This window comes from Mycteria americana, unplaced genomic scaffold (genome assembly GCF_035582795.1).
Source record: "Mycteria americana isolate JAX WOST 10 ecotype Jacksonville Zoo and Gardens unplaced genomic scaffold, USCA_MyAme_1.0 Scaffold_130, whole genome shotgun sequence".
In the NCBI taxonomy this organism is placed as follows: Eukaryota; Metazoa; Chordata; class Aves; order Ciconiiformes; family Ciconiidae; genus Mycteria; species Mycteria americana.
The window spans coordinates 1-26,338 of record NW_027445470.1 but is presented as its reverse complement, the minus strand read 5'-3'; the positions used below and the strand labels follow the sequence as shown (position 1 = coordinate 26,338).

The 26,338-nt window shown below is 59.3% G+C and overlaps 2 protein-coding genes across 2 annotated transcripts; both read right to left on the bottom strand.

Moving 5' to 3' along the window:
* Nucleotides 1–5,316: 5,316 nt before the first annotated feature.
* LOC142403172 (uncharacterized) lies at nucleotides 5,317–11,198 on the bottom strand. Its single transcript, XM_075489361.1, has 12 exons — nucleotides 11,120–11,198; nucleotides 10,313–10,374; nucleotides 9,707–9,860; nucleotides 9,197–9,453; nucleotides 8,716–8,801; nucleotides 8,177–8,292; nucleotides 7,971–8,088; nucleotides 7,455–7,578; nucleotides 6,871–6,999; nucleotides 6,413–6,558; nucleotides 6,001–6,126; nucleotides 5,317–5,448 (listed from the first exon to the last, which is right to left on the bottom strand). The coding sequence occupies exons 1-12, from the start codon at nucleotides 11,196–11,198 to the stop codon at nucleotides 5,382–5,384; spliced, it is 1,464 nt and encodes a 487-aa protein (XP_075345476.1). The 3' UTR covers nucleotides 5,317–5,381.
* A 2,079-nt stretch (nucleotides 11,199–13,277) lies between these two features.
* On the bottom strand, nucleotides 13,278–20,305 carry LOC142403171 (scavenger receptor cysteine-rich type 1 protein M130-like). The gene is made up of 13 exons (XM_075489360.1): nucleotides 19,912–20,305; nucleotides 19,364–19,678; nucleotides 18,428–18,754; nucleotides 18,026–18,340; nucleotides 17,355–17,669; nucleotides 16,812–16,874; nucleotides 16,414–16,728; nucleotides 15,932–15,967; nucleotides 15,509–15,646; nucleotides 14,667–14,762; nucleotides 14,157–14,240; nucleotides 13,784–13,936; nucleotides 13,278–13,534 (listed from the first exon to the last, which is right to left on the bottom strand). The coding sequence occupies exons 1-13, from the start codon at nucleotides 20,303–20,305 to the stop codon at nucleotides 13,278–13,280; spliced, it is 2,808 nt and encodes a 935-aa protein (XP_075345475.1).
* Between the last annotated feature and the right edge of the window lie 6,033 nt (nucleotides 20,306–26,338).

Below are 26,338 nucleotides of genomic sequence, written 5' to 3'. Positions count from 1 at the left end.
CACCATTCTGGGATTCTGTGAAAGGTGGCCTTGCATGTGTTGACAGGGACCTTGTCGATCACAGGCACGCCTAAAGTGGCGAGCACCTGAACAGGAACAGGGCCAACTGCATGGGGATGTGGACAGCACTAAGAGGGGGGACTAGGATGTATGGAGCAAGGGGGTGGGGACCTGGAAAAGCTTGTGGTTTGGGGACATTGCAAGTGTGTGACGGGGTGGCACCAAGCACGGAGATGGGGACCTCACTGAGCGTGGGGTTGGTGACAGCGCTGAGCACGTGTACCGGTTTTGGATGGGATAGAGTTAACTTTCTTCATCATAGCTGTCCTGGTTTCAGCTGGGATAGTGTTACTTTTCTTTCTAGTAGCTGGTACAGTGCTGTGGTTTGGACTTAGGATGAGAATAATGTTGATAACACACTGGTGGTGTAGTTGTTGCTAAGTAATATTTACACTGGTCAAGGATTTCTCAGCTTCCCATGCTCTGCCAGGGGCACAAGAAGCTGGGAGGGGGCACAGCCAAAGAGGCCAAAGGGCTATTCCATACCATATGCCATCATGCTCAGTATATAAGCTGGGGGGAGTTGGCCAGGGGGCAGCGATTGCTGCTTGGGGATGGCTGGGCATTTCTCTGTGGCACATCCCCTAATTGTGCAGTTGTGTCTGTCTCTGGAATTGTATCTATCTTGTGCCTCTATCTGCAACTCTATTGGCAACTCAGTGTGAATCCGTGTCTGTCATTCTATCAATCTGTGTGATGGCACCAGTACCTGTATTTCTGATGGTGCCAGTATCCATGTATCTAATGGTATGCGTACCTGTAGCTGTATCTGCACTGCTGAAGTATCTGCAATGGTGTCTGCAGTGCTAACTCATTCTGCAGTGCCATCTGCAATAGTATTTGCGTCTGCAAAGGGATCTGCATCTGCAGTGCCATTTGCAATGCTAAGAGTGCCTGCAGGGGCCTCTGCATCTTGAGTGATACCTGCATCTGCAGTGGCCTCTGCCTCTCCTCTTGTACCCGCACCTGACTTTGCATCAGCAATGCTCTCTGCAAGGGTTTCTGCAGTGGTATGTGCAGCTGCAGCAGTATCCACATCAGAAATGTGACTGCACCTGCAATGGTATTGGCTTTGGTGTCTGCATCTGCAACGTTATCAGGAATGGTACGTGCATCAGAACCAGCATTGCTACCCGCATCTGCAGTGGTATCTGCAATGGCATCTGCATCTCCACATTGGTCCATGACTGCAGTGGCATCTGCATCTCCACTGGGATCTCCATCTCCAGGCGTATGTTCACCTGCAATGCTCTCTGCAATCGTATGTGCCCCTGCAATGACATCTCCAATGGCGTCTGCATCTGTAAGGGTATATGTGTGGGGGTGTGAGATGCAACAGCATCTGCAATATCCTCTGCATCTGCTCTGGTCCCTGCATCTGCAATGCCGTCTGCCACGGCATCTGCATGAGTAACGGAATCTGCATCTGCTACGAAGTCAGCATCTGAAATGGCATCAGTAATGCTACCTGCAGTGGCGTACGCAATGGTATTTGAGCGTGAAGTGGTGTCTGCAATCGTATCTGCATGTGCAATGTACTGACCAATGGATGTGTGCATCTGCAAAGGTATCTGCAGTGGCACCTGCAATGCTACTTCATTCTGCAGCACCACCTGCAATAGTATTTGTATCTGCAATGGAAGCTGCAATGGTATCTTCATCTGTGAATGGCTTCTGCATCTGCAATGACATCTGCATCTGTAATGGCATCTGCAAAGGCATCTGCAATGGCAGCCATCTGCAATCGAATATACTACTTCTGCTGTATCTGCATCTGCAACCCCGTCTGCATCTGCAATGTTGTTAGGAATGGATCTTCCGTCTGCAAAGGCATCTGCAGTGGCATCTGCATCTCCAGTGGTCTCTCCCTCGCCAGTAGTGTGTCCACCTGCATTGCTATCTCTGTTGGTATTTGCAGCTGAGGAAAGGCATGGGGTATCCCTCAGATGGATAAAAGCAAATGATCAGAAAACACAGGATGGTTGCAATGCCCATCAGGTCATAATAAACTAATTAAAGTTGAGAGAAAGAGAGGTGCTGCCATGAGAGAGGGTGAATTTCACAACCTGCCTCCTATCCAGAGGCTCAAGCTCCGCACACTCCGTGCTCCTGTGTGGCAGGCGGCTTTCCGCAGCAATGCTGCTTATTAAGCATTGTTAAAAATATCAGTGCCTACCTCCCCTCCAGCACGAGCTGCCCACTGAGCCAAAGCACGCGGAGGACAGGGGCGGTGAGGCCACTGGTGTGGCCAAGGCTTCCCACAGGCTGTTGGGGGATCCTGGGGGAGCTGGTAGTTTCCTCGACTTACGTTGAGAGAAGGCTCAGGGACACACCATGGCCAGCAGCAGTGTTTGCCCCATCCAGGTGTCCTCCTCCCAACCCACAGAGCTGCTTGGCACTGCCCCTATCTTCTATTTCCCCCAGCTGGCTGCTTGCATGGACCAGATGGGGTGGTTGAGCTGCATCTCCTGAAAGAAAGCAGAGGAGCAAGAATCCAGAGGCAAGGAGAGAGGATGCCATGGAGTGGAGTCCTTGGGAAAAAAGCCTTTGGGGGAGGTTCCTCATGTCGGGACAGGCCAGGAAAAGAGATAGAACTCTGAAGTGGGAAGACTTCAGCAGACAGCATCGCGAAGGGGCTGAGCTCTGCCTGCTGGCCAGTTTTCCTAGCTCTCCTGACAGCAGTAACAACAGCAGCAACATCAGCTCCTGCAGACAGGCACTTTACAGAGCATAGTCTCCTCTGAACAGATACAAGCATAACCCCGACACCTCGCCTCCCCCAAGCTGCCCCCTCCTGTGCCACTCCTGGGAGAGGAGCAAGCTCTGGGCCAGGTGGGGGGCTGGAGAGAAGCATGTGACACTGGCCAGGAGGTGAGGACCAGCTCCCACAGGGGCACAGTGGCCCCAGGGGCCCCAGGCCAGCACGGCCCCAGTCCTGCAGCCATGGTCCCCTAGGGCATGGCCAGGCTGTGCTGTCTCCTTGTGCCACCCCACCTCGGTGGGAGGCGAGAGGTCCCCAGGCACTCCCTGTGCATGGGGGGCTGGGGGGACCCAGGCTCTTGGGGTGCTGGGACCTCGAGATTGGGCTGTGGGACGTTCCCTGCTCTGGGGACAGAACAGGCACCCTGGGTGACTCGCTCGCATGTGGCTGTGCCTATTGCTGCTCTCAAAGGGTCAGGCAGAAATCCCTCCAGAGGCCAGGACCAACCCCACCTGAACTGCAGTGTCCTGCCCGATTGCTGACAGGTTTCCCTGCCTTCCCAGATTCCCCTGTCCCCACCACCCCAAGACTCCAGGAGCAGAGACGGGTAAGGGCTTTCCAGCAAGGATGGAGGGGTGAGAGGGGAAGTTTGCTCATCCCAGGGCTGAAGGCGCTGGGACACGTGGGGCTTCCCCACCCGTTGGACTCCATGGCGAAGGGCGAGGGGCAGAGCACAGCTGGAGCCAGAGGAGCCCAGCTGAGCTGGGGCAGCCTGGCTCCTCACGGGATGGAGGGAGGGAAGGGTGTGGGGAGGGATGTCCATGACTTTTTCTGGGAATGCTGCCTCAGACCCCAGCCAGAACTAGGGCCACGCCTCCCCACCACCCCTTGCCTAAACTTCTGCCCTCCTGTTACAGCTGCTTCTTGCCACCAACTGGTTCCCAAGGCTGGGCCTGGCCAGAGGAGGGACCAGAGTTGGGGTTGCCCTTTTTGGGTCATCAGGCTGGAGAATGACATCCTTAGCTGCATCACAAGGGCAGACACGGAGAGAGGGATGATACTGGCACAGAGAGTCTGGAGAGATGTTTGAGCTCAAGATCTCCAGGCAAGACTAAGTCAAGCCCTGCCTCTGGAGACTCTCCTTCCCAGACCACCATGGGATGGAAGGGGACCCTCTGCTGATGCACTCTCATGGACAGATGTCCCCACCACCGACAGACAGAGCTCCTCCAAGGGTCACTCCGGGTGCTGCTATAGGAGGCCGAGGCAGGCACTAGGCAGGAGCTGGGCTTGAGGGATGGTTCCTCTCCCCAAGGTGATATGCCAGCCAAGGAACCTTCTCCAACGGCACTGGACAGACCATGGAGGCAAACTGCATGTGGCCAGGCTTAGCGCTGACCTCAGCACGGGCTGAATCACAGACCTCCTGGTGCTGAAGTCTCCTTGAGGGATATCTGCTGCAGGGAATGTGCCTTCCCACACTTTACCCTCAGCACTTCCCAGAAGGACCATTTCCTCACTGGGATCTAATAACACAGAGAACGCTGAGTGCTGACCATGGCTGCCCTTTTCCCAGGGCCTCCCTAACCTCCCTGTGCCTCAGGCTGTAGACAAAAGGGGGTTGTCCAAGGGCGTGATGGTGTAGAAGAAGAAGACGACCACTGTCCTGAGCTGCCTCAGCGGGTCTGTTCTGGGCAGCAGGTAGACATGGATGCGGGTGACAGAAAAAACAGTGATGACGGTGAGGTCGGAGGGTGACATGATCCTGACTAGAAGACCTTTGAACACCCAGAGGTCACCGATCCACATCACCATCAACCTGAATGGGCACCAGGCTGTGCTGAGCTGTGCTGCACGGATCTCCTGGCCACAGGATAAACTCAGCCACCTCATTGCACCAGAGGAGCCTGCAGGCAGAGGAGGCACCTCAGCTCCCAGGATGCTGTGGGGTGAGGGACTGCAGTTCAGAGTATGCTGCTGGGTGAAAGACTATGCTCCCAGCATGCTGCAGGCCCACATCTTCCTTCCTCTTCATCTGGTGCTGTTCACCTACAAATCTTGCCTTTGTCCCTTCATGTCCCTCACCAGATCAACTCCAGGTCAGCCTTGGCTTTCCTAGCCCTATCCCTCACCATCAGACAGCAGCTCTCGACTTCTCCTGGGTCACCTCCCTCTGTCCCCACCTCTTGTACCTTCCTTTCCATGCCTGAGCTCAGTGAGGACCTCCTCACTCAGCCATGGTGGCCTCCTGCTGCCTTTGCTTGATTTCCTCCTTGTCGGGAGGGACCTTTCTCGAGCTTGGAGGAGGTGGTCCGTGGATATCAAGTAGCTCTCCAGGACCCCTCTTCTCCCCAAGGCCATATCCCATGGGATTCTTCCAAAGCAATCTGGGATGTGCAGGAGTGGGGCTGCACGGTTTCGAGCTGTGGGCTATGGGTGGAATTTCCTCCCTCCTGCACCTATGAGCAGTGCAGGGATCACACATGGGGTGTGCATAATCCCTTTAGACACATCCATCCGCAGGCAAAAACCAGTCACTCCAGCTGGGAACAGCCCCAGAGCTCTTTATTTTGTATTTATAGGGGGATCTCGGCAGCTGAGAAGCCCCTCAGCCCCTTTGCTAACAGCCACTGCCACAGCCGTCACTCCTGCCACCTTCCCCTCTGCTGCGGTACCAGCATCTAGTGCTAGGGAGGAAGAAAGAGAAGCGTGTGATTGTATGGACAGGGAGAAGGCAGAGAAATCCTGCAGGTGTAGCTCAGGCCACCTGTGATGGGAGCTGTTGAGATGAAGCCTCAACATGTCTGTGAAGTGGGAGAGGTCCCTGAGGGCCAAGGCCATGAGAAGGTCCCAGGTGCAGCTGATCAGCCTGGGGCTGAGTCAGGCTGGGCCAAGACCTTGAGTGTCCCCTACAGGTGTCCCCCCTTGGGGCAAAGTGTCTTGGCCCAGGGCTCTGCAAGGGAAGGACAAGCTCTCTGCTTTGGAAAGGGGAGAGCCAGCCATCAGAGGATCCCTCTGTCTTCAGCCAGGACTTGCACATCCCACATGGAAAGCCAATTCTGGCTGCCCAGGCAGTCCCCTTGGGTGTCAGGGAGGTCCAGCCCAAAGCCAGCCTCCAGAACCTGCTTCTGTCTCGCGAGGGCTGTCAGAGCAATGCCCTCTTTCCCCCAGGGCTGCCCTCAGTGGAGGGATGGGCCTTGCAGACGGGGGAAGCACCATCCCATTTTGGAGATAGTTACCAGGGGAGCTGCCTCTGCTGCTCTTGATGCCGCCTGTTGTTCTCAGCAACGTTCCTGTAGATTTCCCTCCGTGCTTGATGCGGCTCCAGCCTTCTGAGGACCTGGACCGCTCGTGGGGAAAGGTGGCTGCAACAACAAGGAAACATCATCCCTCAGCCTCTGCCAGAGACCCCTTCTGCCTCTCCCCTCGTCCAGCCCCTGCACTCACCCGGTCCCCTCTGTACCCACCCTTCCACCCTGTGGTGAGTTTTGGGCTTCGGCTGTGGGGGTAACCCAGGTCATGCCCTTGTTAGGAGACATCAGAGGGCGTCCTATGCAAGGCCAGGATGCAGGGACGGGGGTCCTGGACATCTCTGCAGGGTCACGGCTGCTCAACTGGCCCAGGCTGTGGCCAGAGCTGGTGTGCACTTACTCAGGCTGGAGTCTGTCCAGCTGGGCTGCTGCTGCCATCTCCTCTGCTGGGAGAGGGCGTTCAGCCTTCCTCCACCTCTTGTTGACCTCCTTTCTCCTGGGCTGGGCTGGAGGGTGGGGAGTCCAAGTGCCTCCAGGCCCAAATGCCTGCCAAGGAGGAGATGCTCTCAGCAAACCAGAGAAAACAGAGGTGCTGTTTCCCAGAGGACCTCTTGAAAGGAGCCTGCAGCAGGACCTGGGAGCCGGGAGACTCAGCACCGCATGCCCGTCATCACGGCTGATGGCTGCTTTTGCCCCTCAGGTCCTGCTGCCAGTCTCTCCCTGACAGGGATGAGCAGGCAAACCCCTGCCCTGCAGCTGGGTGTCAGTCCTGCTCCCACCCCCTGGAGACCTGCCGCCCCCGGTGCCCCGACAGAGAGGGTCGCTGCTGTTCTCGGCGGTGTCAATCACTGCCCGTACCTGGGGCGGCTGTCGGTCCTCCCCTGCAGACCAGGCTTCCCACGCCGCCCATTCTGCCTTTGCTTGCTCCCGCCGCTCTTGCCACCTCGGCTTCACTTGCTCCCACTCTGCAGACATCTGCCAGACCTCCTGGAGGGGATGGAACACAGCCGCAGGCAGGATTAGTCTCAGCTCCTGGAGGGGCTTCCTTCGGGTCTCACCTGCATTGGTGCCCCTCGCCTCAGGCGGTCGGTCGGCAGCGCTTTGCCCCTAACAGATCAGGGGCCGTGGAGTCATGCCAGGCTCCTCAGCTCATGGCAAAGGCAGCTGAGTGACCAAAGACCTGCACTGTCAACGACCTAGAAAGGACTTGTCCATTTTTCGTAGCTCCTGGCCGGAATAAAGTATTTCATGACAGCCCAGGGGACAAGAACAGGCGGGAAGGGTGTGCAGCACCTTCCTTTTCATGAAGAAGATCTGAAGGAGGTGACAGCCAGGTTACAATGGACGCACGCCAAGGGATCCTTTCAGGATGGCTCTCTGCACAAAGAGGCTTTTGCCGAGTCTCAAACAGCACGGTAGTTGCAGCAAGGCAGCGCACGTACCTGCAACGCTCTCCTGCAGCCTTCAGAGGACGGGAGTGCAGCGGTGGGCCTGGCTGGAGGAGCTGGCTCCTGCCTGCCTGCCTCCTTCATCCCGGGGGAGCTGCCTGGACATGGCGGGAGCACACTGCAAAGAGACACCAGGAGGAGTCGGCATGAGCACGGGGCAGGTTGGCCTCCCATTTTCGTCTGCTATCAAAGCTCCCCTGGCTGGCAGAAGAAGCGGGGGAGGTGGGGCCGTTTCCCATGGCACAGGGGAGCCTTTCCTGAGCCCCATCAGATGCATGGGAGAGGAGGGCCCCTCAGGTCTGTTGTAAGGGCAAGCAAAGTGCTGTGGGGTGCACTCTACATCCTCTGCCTTCACCACTACGGGGCCCGCAATGGGGGAAACAAGCTCGTAAAAACCGTGGGGCGTGTGTCAGGGACCTTCCCGAGTCCCTACAGCCGGACTGTCCAAAGGGGATGTCTCTCCTACGTGGGTGCAAGGATCCCTTTCTTCCCTTCCCACAAGGGTCTCACCTGGCAGAAGACTTCTTCCGCGTGTCTTGCTGCCTCGTGCCTGGCCCCTGGCTTGGCAGCACAGGGAGGGAAAACTTTGCCCGCCTCTGCAGCAGCTTGTCAGGATGCCCCTGTGCACCTGGGAAAGGAGGAAGCTCTTCAGAGCAGCCCCGTGGGGAGTGCGTTTTAGTGGGGCTGTGGTCACCCAGCGTGGGATAGGGCCCCACCTGGACAGCAGGAACCCGTTCCCGTACGTCTTCTGATCTTGTGACTTTCTGCAGCCTTCTTGTGCCAGGTGGAGAAAGCCCCAGCCACTGCTCTGCTGAAGACAATGAACCGAAACCTGGAAAGCAAATGATGACACAGGCTTGAAGAAGGGTGACCCCCTACCCTCTGCAGCTTCCCAGCACTAACCCTGCTGACTGTCGTGCGAGTCATGGCATCCCTTCTCCTTTGTGGCCACGCACAGGGTTTACTGGCAATCTCCCCCCAACACCAGAAAATGTAGCTTAAAGTCCTCTCCGTGTGCAGTCGGTTCTCTCTGATGGGAATGACGCCAGGCTGGGCGTGAGAAACACGACGCACGGTCACTCCAGGAGAATACACGCGTATTCCCAACTTGGCATTAGTTCACCAGAAACCAGTCACTTCAGGATGAGTCCCTGACTCGATGCTGAGTGTCGAGCCCCGACAACGTGCACTGCTGAGCAGGAACTGGAAAGCCGCCCGCTCGGTCGGTCAAGGGCCACGGACGAAATGCACTCACCTCGGGAACGCCTCGGCAGGAGCAGCCTGCATCCCCCGAGCGGTGGTCGCTCCACCGGAGACAGCTGCAGCTGGCATCCACAGCCTCTGCAAAGTGACCCAGAGCTGTTAGAAGGTTTCCAAGGCAGTCTGCTCTTGGCTCCCAAAGGAAGCAGAGCTGTCTCCTGCTCCAAAGGAAAGGCACTTCTCCAAAGCCCTCTTCCAAATCCTCCTCCGTGAACATTAGCCCTTGCTCTGCTCTGGAGAAGCTGCACAGCAAACACTGAGACTGCGCAAGAACACTGCCGGGCTTTTTTTAGGGCAAGGACCCAGAAAGTCAGAAGAAACTTTCTTTGCTGATGGAGGAGTCAGTCAGGGTGAGCATAGGGAAAGGCGTTTGGCTGGCCTGCCATGTCTAGGCTGGCCAACGGCGATTGGGTTGGTCCCCCTTCAATAGGCTTCCCAAAGACATTGAAGCAGCCCTCAAAACCTCAGCAACTTACAGTGTGCAGCAGTGCAATCCGGCTGGCCTTGCTCTCCAGCCCTGTGATGCAGTCATAATAAAACCGCATGCACAGGACATCGTCTTTGCAGGACAAAACGCCAATGTCCTTGAAGGCGAAGGCGAGGTGCTGCCTGTTCCTCAGCTGGAAGGAGTACAAGAGTATGGTCTCTTGCACACAGTCCTCCACCACGTGCCGCGGCAAGGAGGTGGCTTGCGATAGCCACTTGTAGTTCAGCGGCTTGATCTTGACATCGTCTGCAAGGAGGAGGAACAGCGTCAGTGCCACAGCAGGCCAAATTTCCATGGAAGATTCATAACAAAAAGCCATCAAAAAGGTGGTTTATAAAAACAGCTCTTGGGGAGTGGTTTGTTTTGGGGCAGCTCAAGCCTTCCCCCAACCTTTGGAGGCAATTCCCTACTTCTCCCAGCCCTTTCCAAAGAGCAGTGAGCACGCACCCCACCCCCAGACACGGAGGAGGAAAGCGGAGGGTGGCCGCTGCCTTCTCACCAGGGATAACCACTGTGGGGAACGCGAGCTCCTGCACACATAACACATCAATGTCCAGCCGGAAGACGGGTCTTCGAACCACATACGCCTCTTCTTCGCCGAGGAATCTCTCTTGGACCATAGCGAAGGTCCCGAGTCCTGTGACCACGACACCCTGCCCAGGAAAAAGACAAAAAGGCTGATGAGTGAGTATTTTAGAGATGGGAAAGCGAAAGCCTTGGAAAAGGCCCGTGTTGTGCATTTGTTTTCTTCCCCTCCTCAAAATATTGGCTAACATCCCGTGGATAGGGAAGATCCCAGGCATTTCCAGCACAAGGAATACCTATGGGACTGGTTCCCAGGGATTATCCTTGGCACGGACCCAGCATAATGCCCAGGCTCTCTGCTTGGTCTCTCCACTCTGACCATAGCGAAGGGTGAAGCCCTATCAGGCACCAAATGCTTTCTCAGACTACATCTGGACTTGGTTTCTCTTCTGGTTGACCAAGAAGCAGCTCTGGGCACACGGGATTATCTCGGTGTGCTGCCATGATGCTGAGGGAGGGATTGCTCCCCGGGGTCCAGGCTCTCTCTCCAGGGCAAAGGAGGGCCGAGATGCCAGCCCACCTTGTCCAGCTTCAGCTGTCCCAGGATGTACGCAGACACAGCATCCCAGATAGCCACAACCTCTGGAAAGCAAGGGAAAGAGGTGTCAGGCTGCGGGCCAGCCAGCTCACAGCCCCTCGCCAAGCTCCTCGCCCAGGGGGTGACAGATGCAGGTGTCCACAAACAGCCCAGACAAACACTGCCATGGCTGCGGAGCTGGGCTGTGCCCCACTTTCAGCCAGCCAGCCTTACTCTGCTCCCAGGGCAGGGCTGGAGCAGAAATGGGGATGTGGGAAGGGCTCAGGACCAGAGCTGTGGCCATCTAACCCCCAGAAAAGGATTGGCACCCCAGAGCCCAAGGCATGAACCTGGTGGCACAAGAGGATCCCGTGGGAAGGAACAGAGGTTCTCCCAAAGGAGACTAGTCCAAGGTAAAGGGCTGATTTACAGCAGAGACATTTCCAGCTGACTCGTGAGAGCCCTGTGGGAGCTGAAGGACACCTCAGCCCCAGGGATGCAGGACCCCTTTTCATCCCAGAGCCAGAAGGCCACGAGGTACCAGCTCCCAGGGAAAGCTGGCCCTGCATGGCCCCCCTCGCGAGGGGACTGAGCCATTCCCATGGGAGCCTTGGGGCTCAGGGCAGCCCCAGCACCATGACCCGGGAGTCCTGGTTGCCACATTGTCCCCCGAGCCCGGTGGGAGCCTTGGTCAGGCTCTCACAACAGCCCCCAGCCCTGTCCAGCCACCCCCACAGCCCAGCAGCTGCAGCTTTTGACAGTGGATAGCTCTGCTGCGACCCCTCGGGAAGGAGCTCCCCAAACCCTTACCCTTGGTGGAGAGTTGCAGGAGCGTGGGGAACAAGCTGCTCAGCTCCAAGCTGACGGCCACAGTGCAGCAGCCTTCCATCGCGCTTGCTGCTTGCCCTCAGCTCAGGGAAAGGGATGCTCTTCGCAACTCCTCGCCCAAAACTCCTCTCTGATGTGCCCCTGCTCTGCCTGTCAGCAAGCGTCCTGCCTGTCAGCGAGAGTCCCCCAGCGCAGCCCCGCTGCCTCCCGACCCTGCTCCTGGCTGTGGAGCAGCTCCGAAGGGCAGCAGTGGGGAGCCCCTGAGCAGTGCCCAGCAGCGCCCAGGCCTCGCCGGGAAGTGCCGTCACTGCCGCAGTGCTGGGGAGACCTCCCTGTGATGTGGGGCATCCCCCTGTGACATCAGCCCGCATCATTTGAAGGTGCATTATGACACCAGCAGGGAGCCAGCATAACTGGGGAGGGAGGAGATGGATTTCCCCTCTTGTCCTGGGAAACAGTCATCCCCTTTCTCCTCAGTCCTTTTCCAAAAACCCTGTCTGCCCCCTGCACCAACACGTCTCTGCTACTGGGAGCCAGTCCAGGCAGGTGGGGTTTGGGGGCTGGCTGCGTTTGAGTAGCTACAAGAGATGGGATCGAAGGATCCCATCAGCAGGATGGCTGTGGGATGCAACAGCCCCTCCGGTGTGCCCAAACACTCCTCTCTGCTGCGTGTCGCTTGCGTGGTAGGAGTAGGATGGGCTTTCTTACCCTCGTTTTGGCTGGGATGGAGTTAATTTTCTCCATAGCAGCTCATATGGTGCCGTGCGTTGGATTTGTGACCAGAATGGTCCTGGTTACACCCCGATGCTTTAGCTATCGCTCAACAGTGCTTGCACAGCATCAAGGCTCTGTTTCTCACACTGACCTACCAGCAACTAGGCTGGGATGGGCAAGAGGCTGGGAGGGGACACAGCCAGGACCGCTGACCCAACTGACCAAAGGGATATCCCACACCATATGACATCGTGCTCAGCAATAAAAGTTGGGGAAAGAACGAGCAAAGTGTGTGTGGGGTGTTTGCTTGTGTCTATGGCGTTTGTCTCTCCAAGTTACTGTTAGGCGTGATGAGGCCTTGATCGTAATGAGTAGCGAAAGGTTCAGTTGCCCTAAATTTTGGCATCTGCTGTCATTTCAATTGGCTGAAGGCTTTGCCCAACAACCTCCAAGAAGACGCCCCCAGATGTTGTCCGGTCTCTCAGAGCTGCTCCAGTAGAGCTTGCAGGTCCCTGCACATGTCTTGGGCCATCTCTAGCACCTCACATGGCACCAGGTGTTGGTGTCTGAGCAGCTCACTGCTGCCCTCCATCTCCAGGAATTAGCATCAGAGCTGAGACAAGGAGCTCACATGCAGGTGGCCATTTTGTGCACACCTGAACTGAGGCAAGAGGAATCCCACCTCCTTTCATGGATTTAGATCATAGATTCTGGTGTGCATGGGAGGGACACAAGTCCTTTTCTGGGCCCAGGACTAAAAACACAGGAGGAGGTGCCTCCATTGACTCAGCTGAATGCCTTCCCTCTGCAGGGGTAAAGGAGATCCCTCCCTGGCACTCTCTGGGTGTCCTGCCTAACGATGGGACAAGGAAAGGCAATGTTCCTGCCCAGTTTTTTTCCTGAGAGGAGACATGGCACTGCTGGGAAGAAGTCTGTCTCCCGCAATGAGAAAGGGAACCTCAGTGATTCCTTCAGCCTGTTTCACAGCAGGTTCCCCTGGAGCCCCAGGGACACCTGAAGGGAGCCCAGAGGGGGAAGCAAATTGGCGCCTTGGGCTGGTCCTTGTGCTGAGCTGGGCTGGGCTCCTGGCACAGAGGGAGCTCCTGGCAACTGGGCAGCGCTGCAGTGACACAGCTCTGCCCAGGAGCAGCTCCTGCGCAAAGCACAGCAGCCCCACAGCCTGACCCTGAGCCCGCAGTCCCCGAGATGTGCCCCTTCCCCACTGCCATGTCTTTGTGCTCTGCTCCCCCCAGTCAGCCTCAGGGGACACCCCGACACCTGGGCAGGCAAGCACCAGCTCTGGCTCAAACCCCAAAGCCTTTTAATAGGAACACACATGAAGGAAGGTGTAAAGCAGGCAATATAAATAGAGGAAATCCCAGCTCTTTCTGCTGCCCGTTGGAAAAAGGAGATGGGTTCCTGATGCTCACGGCTCTCCCAGCTGCACAGACCTCTCCTCCTGGCTGGCTGCACCCAGCTGCTCGGCAGGGACGGGCTCTCCGTGCCCAGGGCTCAGGGACTGTTGTGCACTGAGCTCTGGTGTCACAGCCTTGGTGTCCTCAGGGGGATGTACCGGAGACACGTCTTCAGCATCGTCATAGCCTGTGCTCTCCAGGGACAGGGACCGGGCATCTCCCTCAGCTCCAGGGACCCCAGCACTTCTCTGGGAGTGCAGGTTTGCCCCTGCAAGCAGCAAGGCAGGCCGTTGCACGTTCACCCCATGGGGTGTCCCTCCTGGTCTGTACATCACCTTCCTCCCTTCTCCTCACCAGTCCTGAGATGTTCAGCTCCCCCTCCCAACCCCGGTCTCCCCAAGGAAAACTCCCGGGGCAGGTTCCCCCATCCCAGGAGGCTGGGCTCTCAGTACGGCAGCAACTCGCTGGCAGCAGGGGTGGCACCCCAGGAACCAGCAGTGCTGTCTTTCCCTCTCACCTCTGGATGCAGCCCGGGGCCCTGCTCCCTCCTCTGGCACCCTGGACTTTTCCCAGTCTCCCTGCCCAGGGGCAGGATCCTCCGCAGGGTCAGAAACCTCCCTGGCATCATCATAGCCATCCGCTGGGTCACCTCCGGGCAGGACAGGGATGTCTGAAAGGAGAGGGGAGCTGGTGACAGTGAGAAGAGACATCCTGCAGAGTAGCGGATGGGAGGATGCACAGGGACATGGGGCTCAGACAATGGTGTTGGCAGCACCACAGGAGACCCCCCCGCCACGTCCTACCCAACAGTGAGGGTGACACTCAGTGACACTGCTGTCCATCCCATGGCTGCAGGGAGGAGAGATCAACCTCTTCTTGCCCCCTGTTACCTGGTGCTGGCCCCGGACCATCTTCCTCCTTGCTGTCCCCAGGGTAGGGCTGCAGCTTGGTAAGGGACCCCTCTGAATAGGAGCCTGGAGAGAGGCACAGCAGCTTTTATGGGCTGAGCCCCACTGACCCGGCTTGCGGACAGTGCTGCTGGTGACAGGGGAGCTCCAGAGCCAGGGCTGAGGGGAGAGGAGCACTCAGAACTCAGCCTGCTCCCCTGGGACAACCCCATCTCAAAGGGGCTCCCAGAGATGCCCTGGGACAGCACCTTCCCTCACCCCTCAGGCGTCCCCTGGGGTGCAGGGGCAGGCAGAGAGGGGCTGTCCCAGGCTGGGACGGGCAGAGCTGGTGGGGAGGAAGCTTCTCTCCTGGGCCCGGGACCTGCCTGCTCTCCCCACAGACCCCACAGCTCCGGTGCTGCAGCGACCAGGGGTCTGCAGGGGGTCAGCCCTGGGTGGGGGCCAGGGGAAAGAGCCCTGCAGATGGGCCCCCCATGAGGGACCCTCACCCACCTGGGCCGCTGAACCTCGCCTGCTTCTCCCATGCCGGGCTGTAAGCGATCTCCTCATACACGGCATCAGGGAAAGGCTCCCAAGCTCTCTCGGAGCCTGCGGACAGAGGCAGGGCTGGCCCAGGGATGGGCAGAGAGGGGAGGGGATCCCGCTCTGCTCCCCCAGCCCTGTTCCCCTGGGCCAGCCCAGGGCTGTCCCCACAGCACAGACCCGCTGCGCTGTCCGGTCACTGCTGCCACTTCCTCAGTGAGGGCAATGTCCCCATGGAGACGGTCTGGGGCAGTGACACCCTCACACCATCCCCTCAGAGACAGCCCTTGTGCCCCTCTGGACCCTGGGTCAGGCCCCTGGTGCTGAGCTGGGAGCAGTTCCACCTTTCCTCTGCCCCTGGAGCTGCTCCCTCTCTGCCCCATGGATCCATAGCACGGCCCCTGCCCTGCCGCGGGGAGGTCAGGGATGGGTGGAGGAACAGCCTGGGGGCCTGACACCACAGGGACGGACCCTGCTGCCCCACGCTTCTCCCAGCATCTCCCTGCCCCAGAGCCCCCTCCAGGGCTGCCCAGAGCACTGCCAATGGTACGACCTCATCTGTCTCCCCTCTCCTCCCATCTCCCCCAGCCCCACTCTGCCATTTCTCTCTTCACCCCATCCCTACATCTGCCCATCTCTGCACTCCCCCTACCCCTGGCCCATGCTCAGGCAGTCAATGGGGCGGTACGTGGGACAGCAGGCAGCACACACTCTTGTCCCCTCAGCTCTGCCTGTACCGCTCGCTGACACCCCACAGCACCCCGGCCTTGCCAGGAGACACATTCCCCTGGGATGGCGGGGGAAGGTCTCACCTCTGCGCCCAGCCCTGGCGATTCGCACTTGCCCGGCCAGGAGGGCCAGGAGCAGGCAGAGAAGGGCTCCCAGGATGATGCAGATGATAACGGGCAGTGAGACTCTCCTGCTGCCGGTCGCACGGCCTGGGGTGGGATCTGCATGGTAGGAGCACAGAAAGGGCAGCACCGGTTCCGAGAGAGGTGGGGGGCTGGGATACCCCAGAGCTCACCCCCATTACACCAGGGGTAAGGGACCCCGGGGGGGAGTGATGGGGAAGCGCCCACTCTGCTGGTTAAACGACAGCCCTCCCCAACCTCCCCCACCGCTACCCCGGTGCCTCCTCTTGACAGTTTCCCACCCCAGCAAGGAGCCCCTTCCCTCCGGCCGTGGGTCACAGCCCGGCCTCGGGAGACCCAGCGCTGGCAGGAAGGAGAGGTTACCTGCTCGGGGAGTTGGTGCTGCTGTCCCGGGTGCAGCTGCGGAGGAGGAGAAGGAGAGCTGGGCTGAGAGGGTGGGTGTGCAGGTAGCAGGGAGCCTCCTCTCTGGCACGCGCTGTGTGTGTGTGCACGTGTGTGTGTGTGTGTGTGTGTGTGCAGACATCCCTGACACATCCCACCCATTTGCGTCTCCTGCAGGGCTCTCAGGGTCGCTGGGACAGAGCCCAGGGCCCTGCTCTGGGCCATGGACAGGATGGCGTGGGTAGCCCCAGAGATGCCCCTGGCAGCTGCAGGGCCCCACGAGCAGAATCTGGAGGACATCCAGCCCCACAGAAGCTGCTGCCCACTTGGCCCCAGGCTCCCATGCTCTGCAGGGACAGCCATGCTCTCAGGAGCTCTGGAGCCATGATGGGACCCAGCAGGGAAAACGCCTGCCCCAGCTCCTCGCCAATACCCCCGTGAGGGGTCCCAGCCCTGCCGCTCACCCGAGCAGCGTACGGCAGCGTCCTCCTTATGCCGGCAGGCACCGCTGTCCCCAGGCCGGGCCCAGCAGTCCTGCAGAGATGGCTCTGTCCCCCGGCACTCCACCTGCTCCAGCCAGATGGGGCCCGTCCCCTCCCCAAATGCAGCCTCGTCCAGGGCAGACACTGCAGGGCCACAGCCCAGCTGCCTGCATGCCACCGCGGCATCCTGCATGTCCCAGGAGTCGTCGCACACCGTCCCCCAGGAGCCGCCGTGCCAGATCTCCACTCTGCCTGAGCACCCATTCTCGCCTCCCACGGCACGAATCTTCTCGCTGTCTGCAGAAGGCAGAGACCCTCAGAGCACTGGCACTGCAGGCAGAGCCCTGCCAGGGGAGAGGGGCCTGCAGAGGAGCAGCGACCTGTGCAGCTCGTGGAGTTTGGGCACACGGTCCCCAGCGCCGGGGGCGTTTCTGGCCGTCTCCCTGCAGAAGGAAATGCTGGGGTGAAGGGGCTGCTGCAGGGGGTGGTGCAGCAGAGAGGGGGGCTGAGCTCTGCTTGTGCCTCCCCATGCAGCCTCGCTCCCGGCAGCAGCTGAACCCCGGTCATTCAGGGACACGCACGGCACTGTGGGGCACCCTGACTGCTCAGCCCCAAAGGCTCCCTGGTTCACAGAGCAGCAGGAGGGCGTCCATGGAGGGGACGCTCCTCAGAGCCCTGGCTGGGCTCTTCTGAGACCTTGCCTGGAGACACCTCTGCCTCCCACGGGTGCTGCTGGGAGCCCAGCTGGCAACTGCTGGTGAATGTGTGGGGCTCTGAGAGCTGAAATCCTGTTTGTGCCCCCAGCAGCACAAGGGTCTGGCATGCAAAGGAAAAGCCCCTGCGGGCTGTGTCTCTGCGTTTGAAAATGCCCAGCAGGGAGCAGGAGCTGGGGTGATGCTTGTGGCTGGGGGGGTGAGAGTTACCATTGCAGGTGATGTGGGTCTCGTCTCGCAGGTCATCGCATGACCGTGGGTCCCAGGGCGCGGAGGGACACTGCCAGAAGGAGCTGTTTCTCTCCCCACACTGCACGCGATCCAGCCAGGCGGGGCCAGGCAGCCTGCCATAGGTCGGGTATGGTTCCAGGTACCCTCCGTCCCCGCAGCCCAGCTCCTTGCATGCCAGCGACACCGTTTTGGGAGTCATTGAGTTTGAGCAGACGCTCCCCCATGTCCCGTTATAGAAAACCTGCAGGCGCCCGGAGCAGTTGCTGCTGTTCTCCAGCCTCAGGGCCACGAACTCTGGGAGGAAAGGCACCGCATGGGAACAGGCTGGTCCGGGGCTGTGGGAGCAGGGATGCCCCTGCACCCCCAGGCCCTCAGCCAGGCAAGGCATGGCCAGCAAGTCCCCCTTGCAGCCATGGGCAGAGAAAAGTCCCTGACTGACAGACACCCCTGCCCTCCACGCTAATCCTCCAGGATGGCTCAGCTCCCCAGGGCCCCCCGGGTGGGACTGAGGGGACCCATGCATGGGCGTAGCCAGGGTGGGCTTGGGCAGGGGCTCAGAGGCGGCCATGAACAGCCTCGGCCGTTGCCAGCTCTCCCCTTGTCCTGGCCTCCCCGGGCACTGGGATCCCGGACCAGGTCCCAGCACAGACCTGAGCAGACGACTCCTGCGTCCTCCTTGTGCCCGCAGTTGTCTTGCGCCCAGGACCCTGCCGGGCAGTCCCAGAGAGCAACTTCGGCCCCGGAGCAGTTCACGCCCTGCAGCCAGATCCGACCGGAGCCTTTCCCAAAGTGAACAGAGCCAACCGCCTGCGCCGCCCCTCCGCAGCCCAGCTGGTGGCAAACGACGGTGGCGTCGGGCAGGTCCCAGCCATCGTCACAGACGGTCCCCCAGCTGCCCTGGTAGTAGATCTCCACTCTGCCAGCGCAGCGCCCGGGCCCATTCACCAGCCGGACCTGCCGGCTCCCTGCAGCAGGAAGAAAGCCCAGCTGCCATCAGGGGCCGGCTGCCCACCCAGCCCAGAGCCTGGGAGGGCCCGTGCAGTGCCACTCACCCCAGCAAACGACCCCCACGTCCTCTGCAATCCCTGCTGCCAGCGCGCTCTCGGGCACGGAGGTGTTGCAGAGGGTCAGCCTGGCCTCGTGCCCTGCGCACCGCACCCCTCGCAGCCCCACGGGACCCGTCCCTCTCTCAGGCTTCGGGGGGTTGTAGGCTGCCTCTGCCTCTCCGCACTGCAGCTGCCGGCACACCACGCTGGCCTCCTGCATGTCCCACTGGTCATCCAGGACTCTGCCCCACGTCCCGCGCTGCAAGATCTCCACTCGCCCGTCGCACCAGCTCCCTCCACCCACCAGCCGCAGGGATGAGGAGCTGTCTGGGCCTGGGGAGAGCAGCCATGCCCCAGCCCTCAGCAGCACCAGACAGCCCAGAAACCTGCAGCACCTCTCCAGGCTCTGGAACCCTCACGGTGCCCTGAAGCTCACCCACCTACCCCCAGCCCTCTGTGGCGAGCTTCAGGAGCAGCTTTCCACATGGCTGGTTTCCCCGTCCCTCAGCCTTCCTGGGCAAGACCCTCTCTGCTCTTGCTGGGCCAGAGCCACCCAACACGTCCCTGCTGAGGCAGCTGGGGCAGCTCCCGCAGGAGGGAGCAGCAGCCGGCGGTGGCCTGGGGACAGGCGGCACCAGGACAAGCCTTCCCCAACCTCAGTGCTGGCATTGGCACTGCTGAGCCATGGGGCAGAGCCCACACGTCTGTGCCTCTCTGCATCCCTGCGGACCTGGGACTGGGAGCCTGTGTCGCTGGCAGGGATCAGAGCAAGGGGGACCTGCCCGATCAAACAGGAACAGTTTGGGACTTGTGCTGACCAGGAGTGAGGGCAAAGCCCAGCCCTGCTCTGCAGCTCACAACCCTTCTCTGCTGCTGCTGCTGCTGCTGCTGGGGGCACCCAGACACCCCTGTGGGTGTGGGATTGGGCTCTGTGGGACTCACCGGAGCAAATGACAGCAGCGTTGCTCTCCTGGGAGCACGGCGAGGCCCCCAGGGCGGTCACTGGACACTGTCCCAGGTGGGCTTCAGTCCCGTTGCAGTGGAATGAGTCTCTCCAGACAGGGCCGGGTCCTCTCCCAAAACGCCCTCCTCTGGGAATGGACTCCGCAAACCCGCAGTTGAGGTGACGACAGAGAACGTGGGCGTCCGAGAGATCCCAGCGGGAGGCACAGAGGGTGCCCCAGGTCCCCAGCACCTCAACCTCCACCCTTCCCTCACACGCCGTGCTGCCGTTCACCAGCCTGAACCCTGTGAACTCTGCGGACAGAGAATGATGAGAGAGGGCGGACTTGTGCTTTTGCTCCCTCGGGAAGTGGAGGAGTGGCCAAATGGAGGAGAACCTGCCATCCTCCTCCTTCTGCACGATTTTAGGGCTGCAGACAACCAAACTCAGCCCTTCTGTCCTCATGCCCAGCACAGCACAGTCCCTGCCCTGCTCCCCTTCTCTCAGCACAGCGCTGGATAAGTAACACCCCACCCTGAGTCCTTACGTGTGCAGGTGACACCAGCGGCGTTTGCGTGGGTGCAGGGCTGGTCCCTGGGGGATCCCCTGGGGCAGGAGATGAGAAGGGATTCATTCCCCACACACTGCAGCTCTCTGTTCCAGAAGGCACCAGCCCCTTCTCCAAAGTGAGCTGCCCCAGGGACGGACAGGGCTGTGCCACACTGCAACTCCCTGCAGACCACATCGGCAGCTTTGGGACCAAAGTCTGAGTCACAGACAGTTTTCCACTGGTTCCCATCATGGATCTCCACGCGTCCTGAGCAGGGGCTGTCCCCTCCGACCAGCTGGACAAATCCTGGAGCAACCAAAGACCCCTGTGAGTTCCCAGAGCCCTCTGGCAGTAACCTGCCCACATCCCACCTAATCTCCAAGGAGGCCATAGGCAAAGAGCCCCACAAGCACCCCAGCAGCTCCCAGTGGCTGCTGATGGCACAAACACACCAGGGGCCCCCTGCCGCTCCCCATGCATCCTCACAGCACTTGTGGGTTTGCTTCTCTCCCAAACCCCCAGCCGCAGGCACTGCTCAGACAAACTGCTGCCATCCTGCAGACCCTGGGCTTCCTGGCACCAGCCACAGGCACTGCAGCACCCGGGGCACAGGGAGACTGGCCAAGGCACTGTTGGCTGCTGCAGCCTGCTCTGCCTGCTGAGCTCAGGGCCAGGCTGAGGAACCCCTGGAACCGCCAGAAACACAGCCTGGTCTCAGGGCGGTCTCAGGCTGTTGGGACACTGCTGTTAGATGGACCATGCCACAGGGTACAGGCATGGCACAGCTGTATCTGCAGTCGGTGTCTGCGCCAGCCCCCCACTCTGGCACCTGTCCGGGGAGGGGGTCCTCAGCCAGGGCCAGAGTGCTCGGCCAGGCACGCACATCCCCATCAACGGGCAGGCAGAGGGCAGGAGAGCGGGCAGAGGAGCAGCCCTGGGCTGACACGAGCTCCCCGTGCAAGGACAGGCGCCGAGGACAGTGCAAGTGCTGGCAAAGCCCCTGTGGCACAGGGCAACCAGGGGCTGGGGTGGGCAGGAGAGGCTGGGCAGCGGGTCAGCACTGACAGCATGGGGCCATGTCCATGTGGGCTGGTTCTTGTGGGGTGACCCTGGGAGAGGAATGGGGTGCCCTGTGCCACCCTGCTCCTCTGCCCGAGGCCAGCGCTTTTCCCCTTTGAGCAGTCCCTTTGCTTAGGCCGAGGGACACATGCCTGCCAGGAGGCAAAACCCAAAAGTCCCCGGCCGCTCTGCGCCCTTCCCTGGGGGTGTGGGTGGCCTCATGAGCAGCTCTCGGTGCTTCTGGCATGGTGGGACCTGGCCCCTGGCAATGCCAGACAGGTCCTGGCTGAATGGGAGATGAAAGATGGGAACCAACAGACGCCAAGGGCAGGGAGGAGGATTCATCTCCCAGTGCAGGCAATGACCGAGGGTGGGCTGAGTCACCTCAGGGGCCAGGCATGGGGTGGGCACCCGGGGTGGGTTTCCACTGGTCTTTCCTCCGGGACCATGGACACCAGCAATGACAGTCCCAGCTTGGCAGTGTGACCAACCACCCTGGACGTTGCTCCGGTGTCCACTCGTTGTCCCTGAGGGCACAGCCAGGTCCCTTCCCCATCCTGGCCTCAGAGGTGGGGAACAGGCTGGCCCCTCACCTGAACACGTCACTCCAGCGTCCCAACTGTGATCACAGTAGTGTTGACCCCATCCGCGGTGTCTGCAGTCAGACAGGGCAGACTCGGTGCCACCACAGCCAACCTCATTCATCCAAATGGGGCCAGATCCTGGCCCAAAATGTCCATACTTAGGAGCTTCAAGAGCAGACCCACAGCCCAGCTGCTTACAAACCACTGCAGCGTCCTTCATGTCCCAGGAGACATCACACACAGTCCCCCACTGGCCCTGGTGTTTCACCTCCACTCTTCCAGCACAGCGCCAGCCGCCATTCGCCAGCCTCACCTCCGCAGCCCCTTCAAACATCAACACAGGAATGGTCAGGAGAGTGCTGAGCCCCACAGTGCAGGTCTGGAGGTCCCCCCTGCCTGGGCCGAGTCACAGGCACCAGGGTGGGATCCCTCCCTCCTCCTTCTGGGCTGTCCCTGGGGCAGTGTGGGGGTCCCCCCTCTTCCCATGGGCTGCAAAGTGCTGGGGGTGCCCAACAGCAGACCTCTGGGCCCTTCACCACCCCACAGCCTGCGGCACCTCCTCCCAGCTCAAGGACCCCTTGCCCCACACTGTGCCCGGCCCTGCACAGGGCACCCTCTCCTCACCAGCCCAGCAACCCCTGTACGGCCCCGTGCCCCCAGGCCCACAGCTCCCTCTCCCACCCACAGAGGCACAGGGAAAGGCACAGGGTCGATTGACTTGAGCACCTTCTGCCCCTCGTCTCAGTGGCCCCTGCAAAGAAACCCCATTCTCAGCGGTATCCTGCTGACCCCACTGGTGCCTGCTGGACGCAGGCAGTGGGACAAGAGAACAGGCACTTACCCCTGCACTGCTGCACCCAGAGGAGCAGCCACAGCACCCGAGGGGACAGGACTCCCTCCATCTCCATCCTGAGCCTCCTGCCCTGCTGGCACGGCCCTCTTGCAGTCCTCTCCCTCTCACGGCTCCTGGGGACTCATGGGGACAACGATGACAGGAGGGTAATATATCTCTGCAGATGCCGACCCAGCTGCAGGAGGAGCCAATCGAAGCAGCAGCACCTTTTTAGACATTATTGGGAGCTTTCTCCCCTCTGACACAGCCCAGTCCTCCAATGAACTTCTCCAGCGCCGTTCATGACCATATATGAGGGACGTATATGTCCCGCTGCGCGTGTCATGGTTGCTGTGATGGGGGATCGTCATGGGACAAGCTGGGTGTGGAGGGGAAATGGGTCTGTCACCCTTGCACCCTGCTGTGGGACTGGGAGCACTGAGCACCTCCTATGCGGTTCTCATTCAAGAACCCATGAGGCAAGTGTCCAGCCAAGCCCGAGCCGTGGGAACCACGGAGCTGAGACTGCACCGGGATCTGTGTCAGGACAGGAAGGAAACAGCCCCTGCCCCTGCTACAGACCCCGCTCTGCTGGGAGCAGCAGCTGGAAAAAGGCTTTGGCCAGGGGAAGAGCTCCATGCCAGGAGTGCTGGCTCGCGCACCCGTCCCTGGAGAGCCCCACGGTGAGTCCCTCGCAGGAGCCGGAGCTGGGACATGTCCCTGCCCCGGCAGCAGCCGTGCAGCCCAGAGGCTCAGCCGTGTCCCTGACTCTCAGCCTGTCAGCGAGGGGCCGTTATTCCCCGCGGGTGGATCGGGAGCTGGAGCCTGCAGGTGCACAAACCACAGCCCACGTGGCCTCGCAGCGCTCGCCGCGCTCCCCGCGCAGCGCCCGGGCAGGAAGTCTGTGGTTTCCTCCTGGCACCGTGCCCAGGCACATCCCTGCGGTGCCCCCGAGCCACCCCCACCCCGACTGCCCCAGCCAGGGCTGCAGGGGCTGCTCCTTCGGCCTCGCAGACACGGGGCCGGGCAGATCCCATCCCCCGTGATGCCCCTCTGCTACACACAACCGCTCTACGCTCAGCCCCATGGCCACGGGGTGCCATCGGTGACGTGACCTCACATCCCTCCGACTGCCATCGCTGTATGCTCAGGAGTTTTACTGACAGTGACCTCACACCCTCCTGCTTCTGCTGCTGCGTGCTCATGAGTTACACTGTCACACGCCTGTGTGTGCTGTGTACGGGCTTCTGCTGACGATGGTTCTTCCCAAAAGCCATATTTGGGTGGGGTCTAACCATTATGTTGATGACATCAGGAGCACCCACACAAGCCATAGGCCTGCTCTTGCCTAAAAGCTACTCCGGCACCAGGGAAATCACAAGCTCGTACACAAGCCATGTGCATAGTCCTGGCCTATCCGCCACTCAGCTGCAGGTGATGTCATAGCATCTAAACCTGCCAAGTGCCTGCTCCTGGCCTATCAGGTATTCAGACACCAATGACCTCACAAACACCTGCACAAGCTATTGGTCTGCTCCTAGCCTATCGTCTACTCAGGCACCAGTGACACCACAACAACCTCCACCACCCATGGACCTGCTGCTGGCCTATCAGATACTAGGGCAGCAGTGACTTCACAAGCACCTACACAGCCCTCGTCCTGGCCTATCAGCTAATCAGTCACAAATGACCTTGCCAACACCTACGCAAGACACATGCTTACTCCGGGCCTACCAGCTTCGCAGGCACCTGTGACCTCAAAAAATCCAACACAAGACATGTTTCTCCTGGTCTACCAGTTACTCAGGCATCACTGACATCACCAAGACATTCACAAGCCATGTGCCAGCTCCTGGCCTATCATCTACTCAGACACCAGTGACCTCACAAGCACCTACACAATCCATAGGCCTGTTCCTGTCCTACTAGCTCCTCAGGCATGAGTGACCTCATAAGCACAGACACAAGCCACGGGTTGGCTCCTGGCCTGTCAGCTATTCAGCCGAGAGTGAACTCACAGGTACGTATCTGCCTATTTGCCATGTACTTGCCATTGAGGTACTCGGGCTCCAATGCCCTCACAAGCACCTTTACAAGCCGTGTACCTGGTCCTGGCCTATCAGCTACTCAGCCAAGAGTGACATCACAAGTACATACCCAAGCTGTGTCTCTCCCTCTTGCCTATCAGCTGCTCAGGCACCAGGGACCTGACCACCACATATCCACCTCTTTGCTCTCTGCTCACCTATGAGATACAAGGGAACACGTGACCTCACAGGCTCCTACACAAACCATTAGCCTACCCTTGGCCTATCGGTTGCTCAGGCAGCAGTGACCTCACAAGCATATACCAACCTGTTTGCTATGTGCTCGTCTTTTGGAATTACCACAGCCAACAGCTAAACCCCCACCCAGTCCCTCGCTCTTTCCCTCCCAGCACGATGGAGGAGACAACTGGAAGGGCAGAAGCAAGGAAAAAACCCACATGGGTCAAGATAAAGACAGTTTAATAAGTGGAGGGGAAAAAAATAAAAGGAAACAAGGCATGGAGATGCAATCACTCACACCAGCAGATCGATGCCCAGCCAGTCTCCGAGCAATGGCTCCTTTGTGGAAACTCCCCTCCGAGTTTTAGTACTTAACAAGGCACCATATGGCCTGCAATATCTCTTTGGTCCATTCGCGTCAGCTGTCCTGACTTTGTCCCCTCCAATCCTCTCGCCCACCCCCATTCCCCTTGCTGGGGGGTCAGAATGAGAAACAGAGAAGGCCTTGACGCTGTGCCAGCGCTGATCAGCAATAGCTACAACAGCAGTGTGTTATCAGCACTGGTTTAGCCACCAGCACAAAGCACAGCACCATGAGGGCTGCTATCAAGAAAATTCACTCCGTCCCAGCCAGACCCCGGACAATCTCCAGCCCTTATTCCATACCGTTTGCACCCTGCTCGGGTCCTGCAGTATTCAATGAATTTGCATCAACCACCACCACGCCCTTTCCCATCCTTTGACATGACAGACACTGTACTGGGTTTGGCTGGTGTGGCTCCGGTGGACCTGGGCAAATCCCAGCCCACTCCTGACTTCTCCCCTCACTCAGTCAGATGGAGTTTTTGAAACATTTGATCAGCTCATCAACCTAAGGACAAGGAAAAACATGTAGCACCAGCCTGCACCCCACGATGGTCTTGCACGTAGTTGTGAGATCCCCCAAACCATGGGGAAAGTTCCCCACCACCACCCTTCTTAGTGTGACACCTCAAAATGCAGTTTGCAGTTCACAGGCCCATTGGCTGGTTTTCCTCATTCATGTGGTTGTTTTGGGGATCCCTTCCAGGCCTTTTCCTCTTTGTTCCCCTGAACATGCTCTTCTGAGGTTGGCATTTTGTCCTGCTTTTCCATTTTCACAGCCCACATGGCCTGTGCCTTGCTGCCCCATGCAAAGCCCAGAGTCTGTCCCAGTAACCCTGCATGGCCGCCCTGCTGGGCTGGGCTGGGATGTGGGGGCCTCCAGTCCAGCTCACAGGACTGGGCTCTTGTTATGGGGCCCCTTGGAGGCCTCCTAGGAGAGGGCCACCGCCCATGGGCATGTTCCAGCTTGTCCCTGCCCCAGCACCTTTTCGGCACCCCTCCGCCCTCTTGAGGCCCCCCCACCCCAGCCCTGCCAGGGCTTGTTCTGCAGCCTGGCAAAGTGGGGGACCCCAACCTGGCCTTTTCCTTTTGTTTCTATTCACATGTAAACTGTAATTGCTCACTGCATTTGCTCTTATTGAAAAAGGGTTTTTCCATTTCATACCTATGTTTTTATGGCTGTATATACTTACTTTCTATAGCTTTATAAATGTTTACACACATATATAAATGTATACTTAAAAACATCTATAGGGCTATATATATAGAAATACTGTATTATTCATACATATTTGTACACCTATTTATAAATATATATA

Bases quoted from the DNA above. Each gene is read 5' to 3' on its own strand.
- LOC142403171 (XM_075489360.1), bottom strand. From the start codon at position 20,305: ATGGCCTCCTTGGAGATTAGGTGGGATGTGGGCAGGTTACTGCCAGAG. The intron at 16,729-16,811 runs GTCGCTGCTCCT...TGCCTTCTGCAG, and splicing joins AAACTCCACGAGCTGCACAG to ACAGCGAGAAGATTCGTGCC. The intron at 15,968-16,413 runs GTGAGCGGCAGG...CCTCCTCCGCAG, and splicing joins CGCTGCCGTACGCTGCTCGG to CTGCACCCGGGACAGCAGCA.
- LOC142403172 (XM_075489361.1), bottom strand. From the start codon at position 11,198: ATGGAAGGCTGCTGCACTGTGGCCGTCAGCTTGGAGCTGAGCAGCTTG. The intron at 9,861-10,312 runs GTGGGCTGGCAT...TTTCCTGGGCAG, and splicing joins GACAGCTGAAGCTGGACAAG to GGTGTCGTGGTCACAGGACT. The intron at 8,293-8,715 runs GTGAGTGCATTT...TTTGCTTTCCAG, and splicing joins CCTGCCGAGGCGTTCCCGAG to GTTTCGGTTCATTGTCTTCA.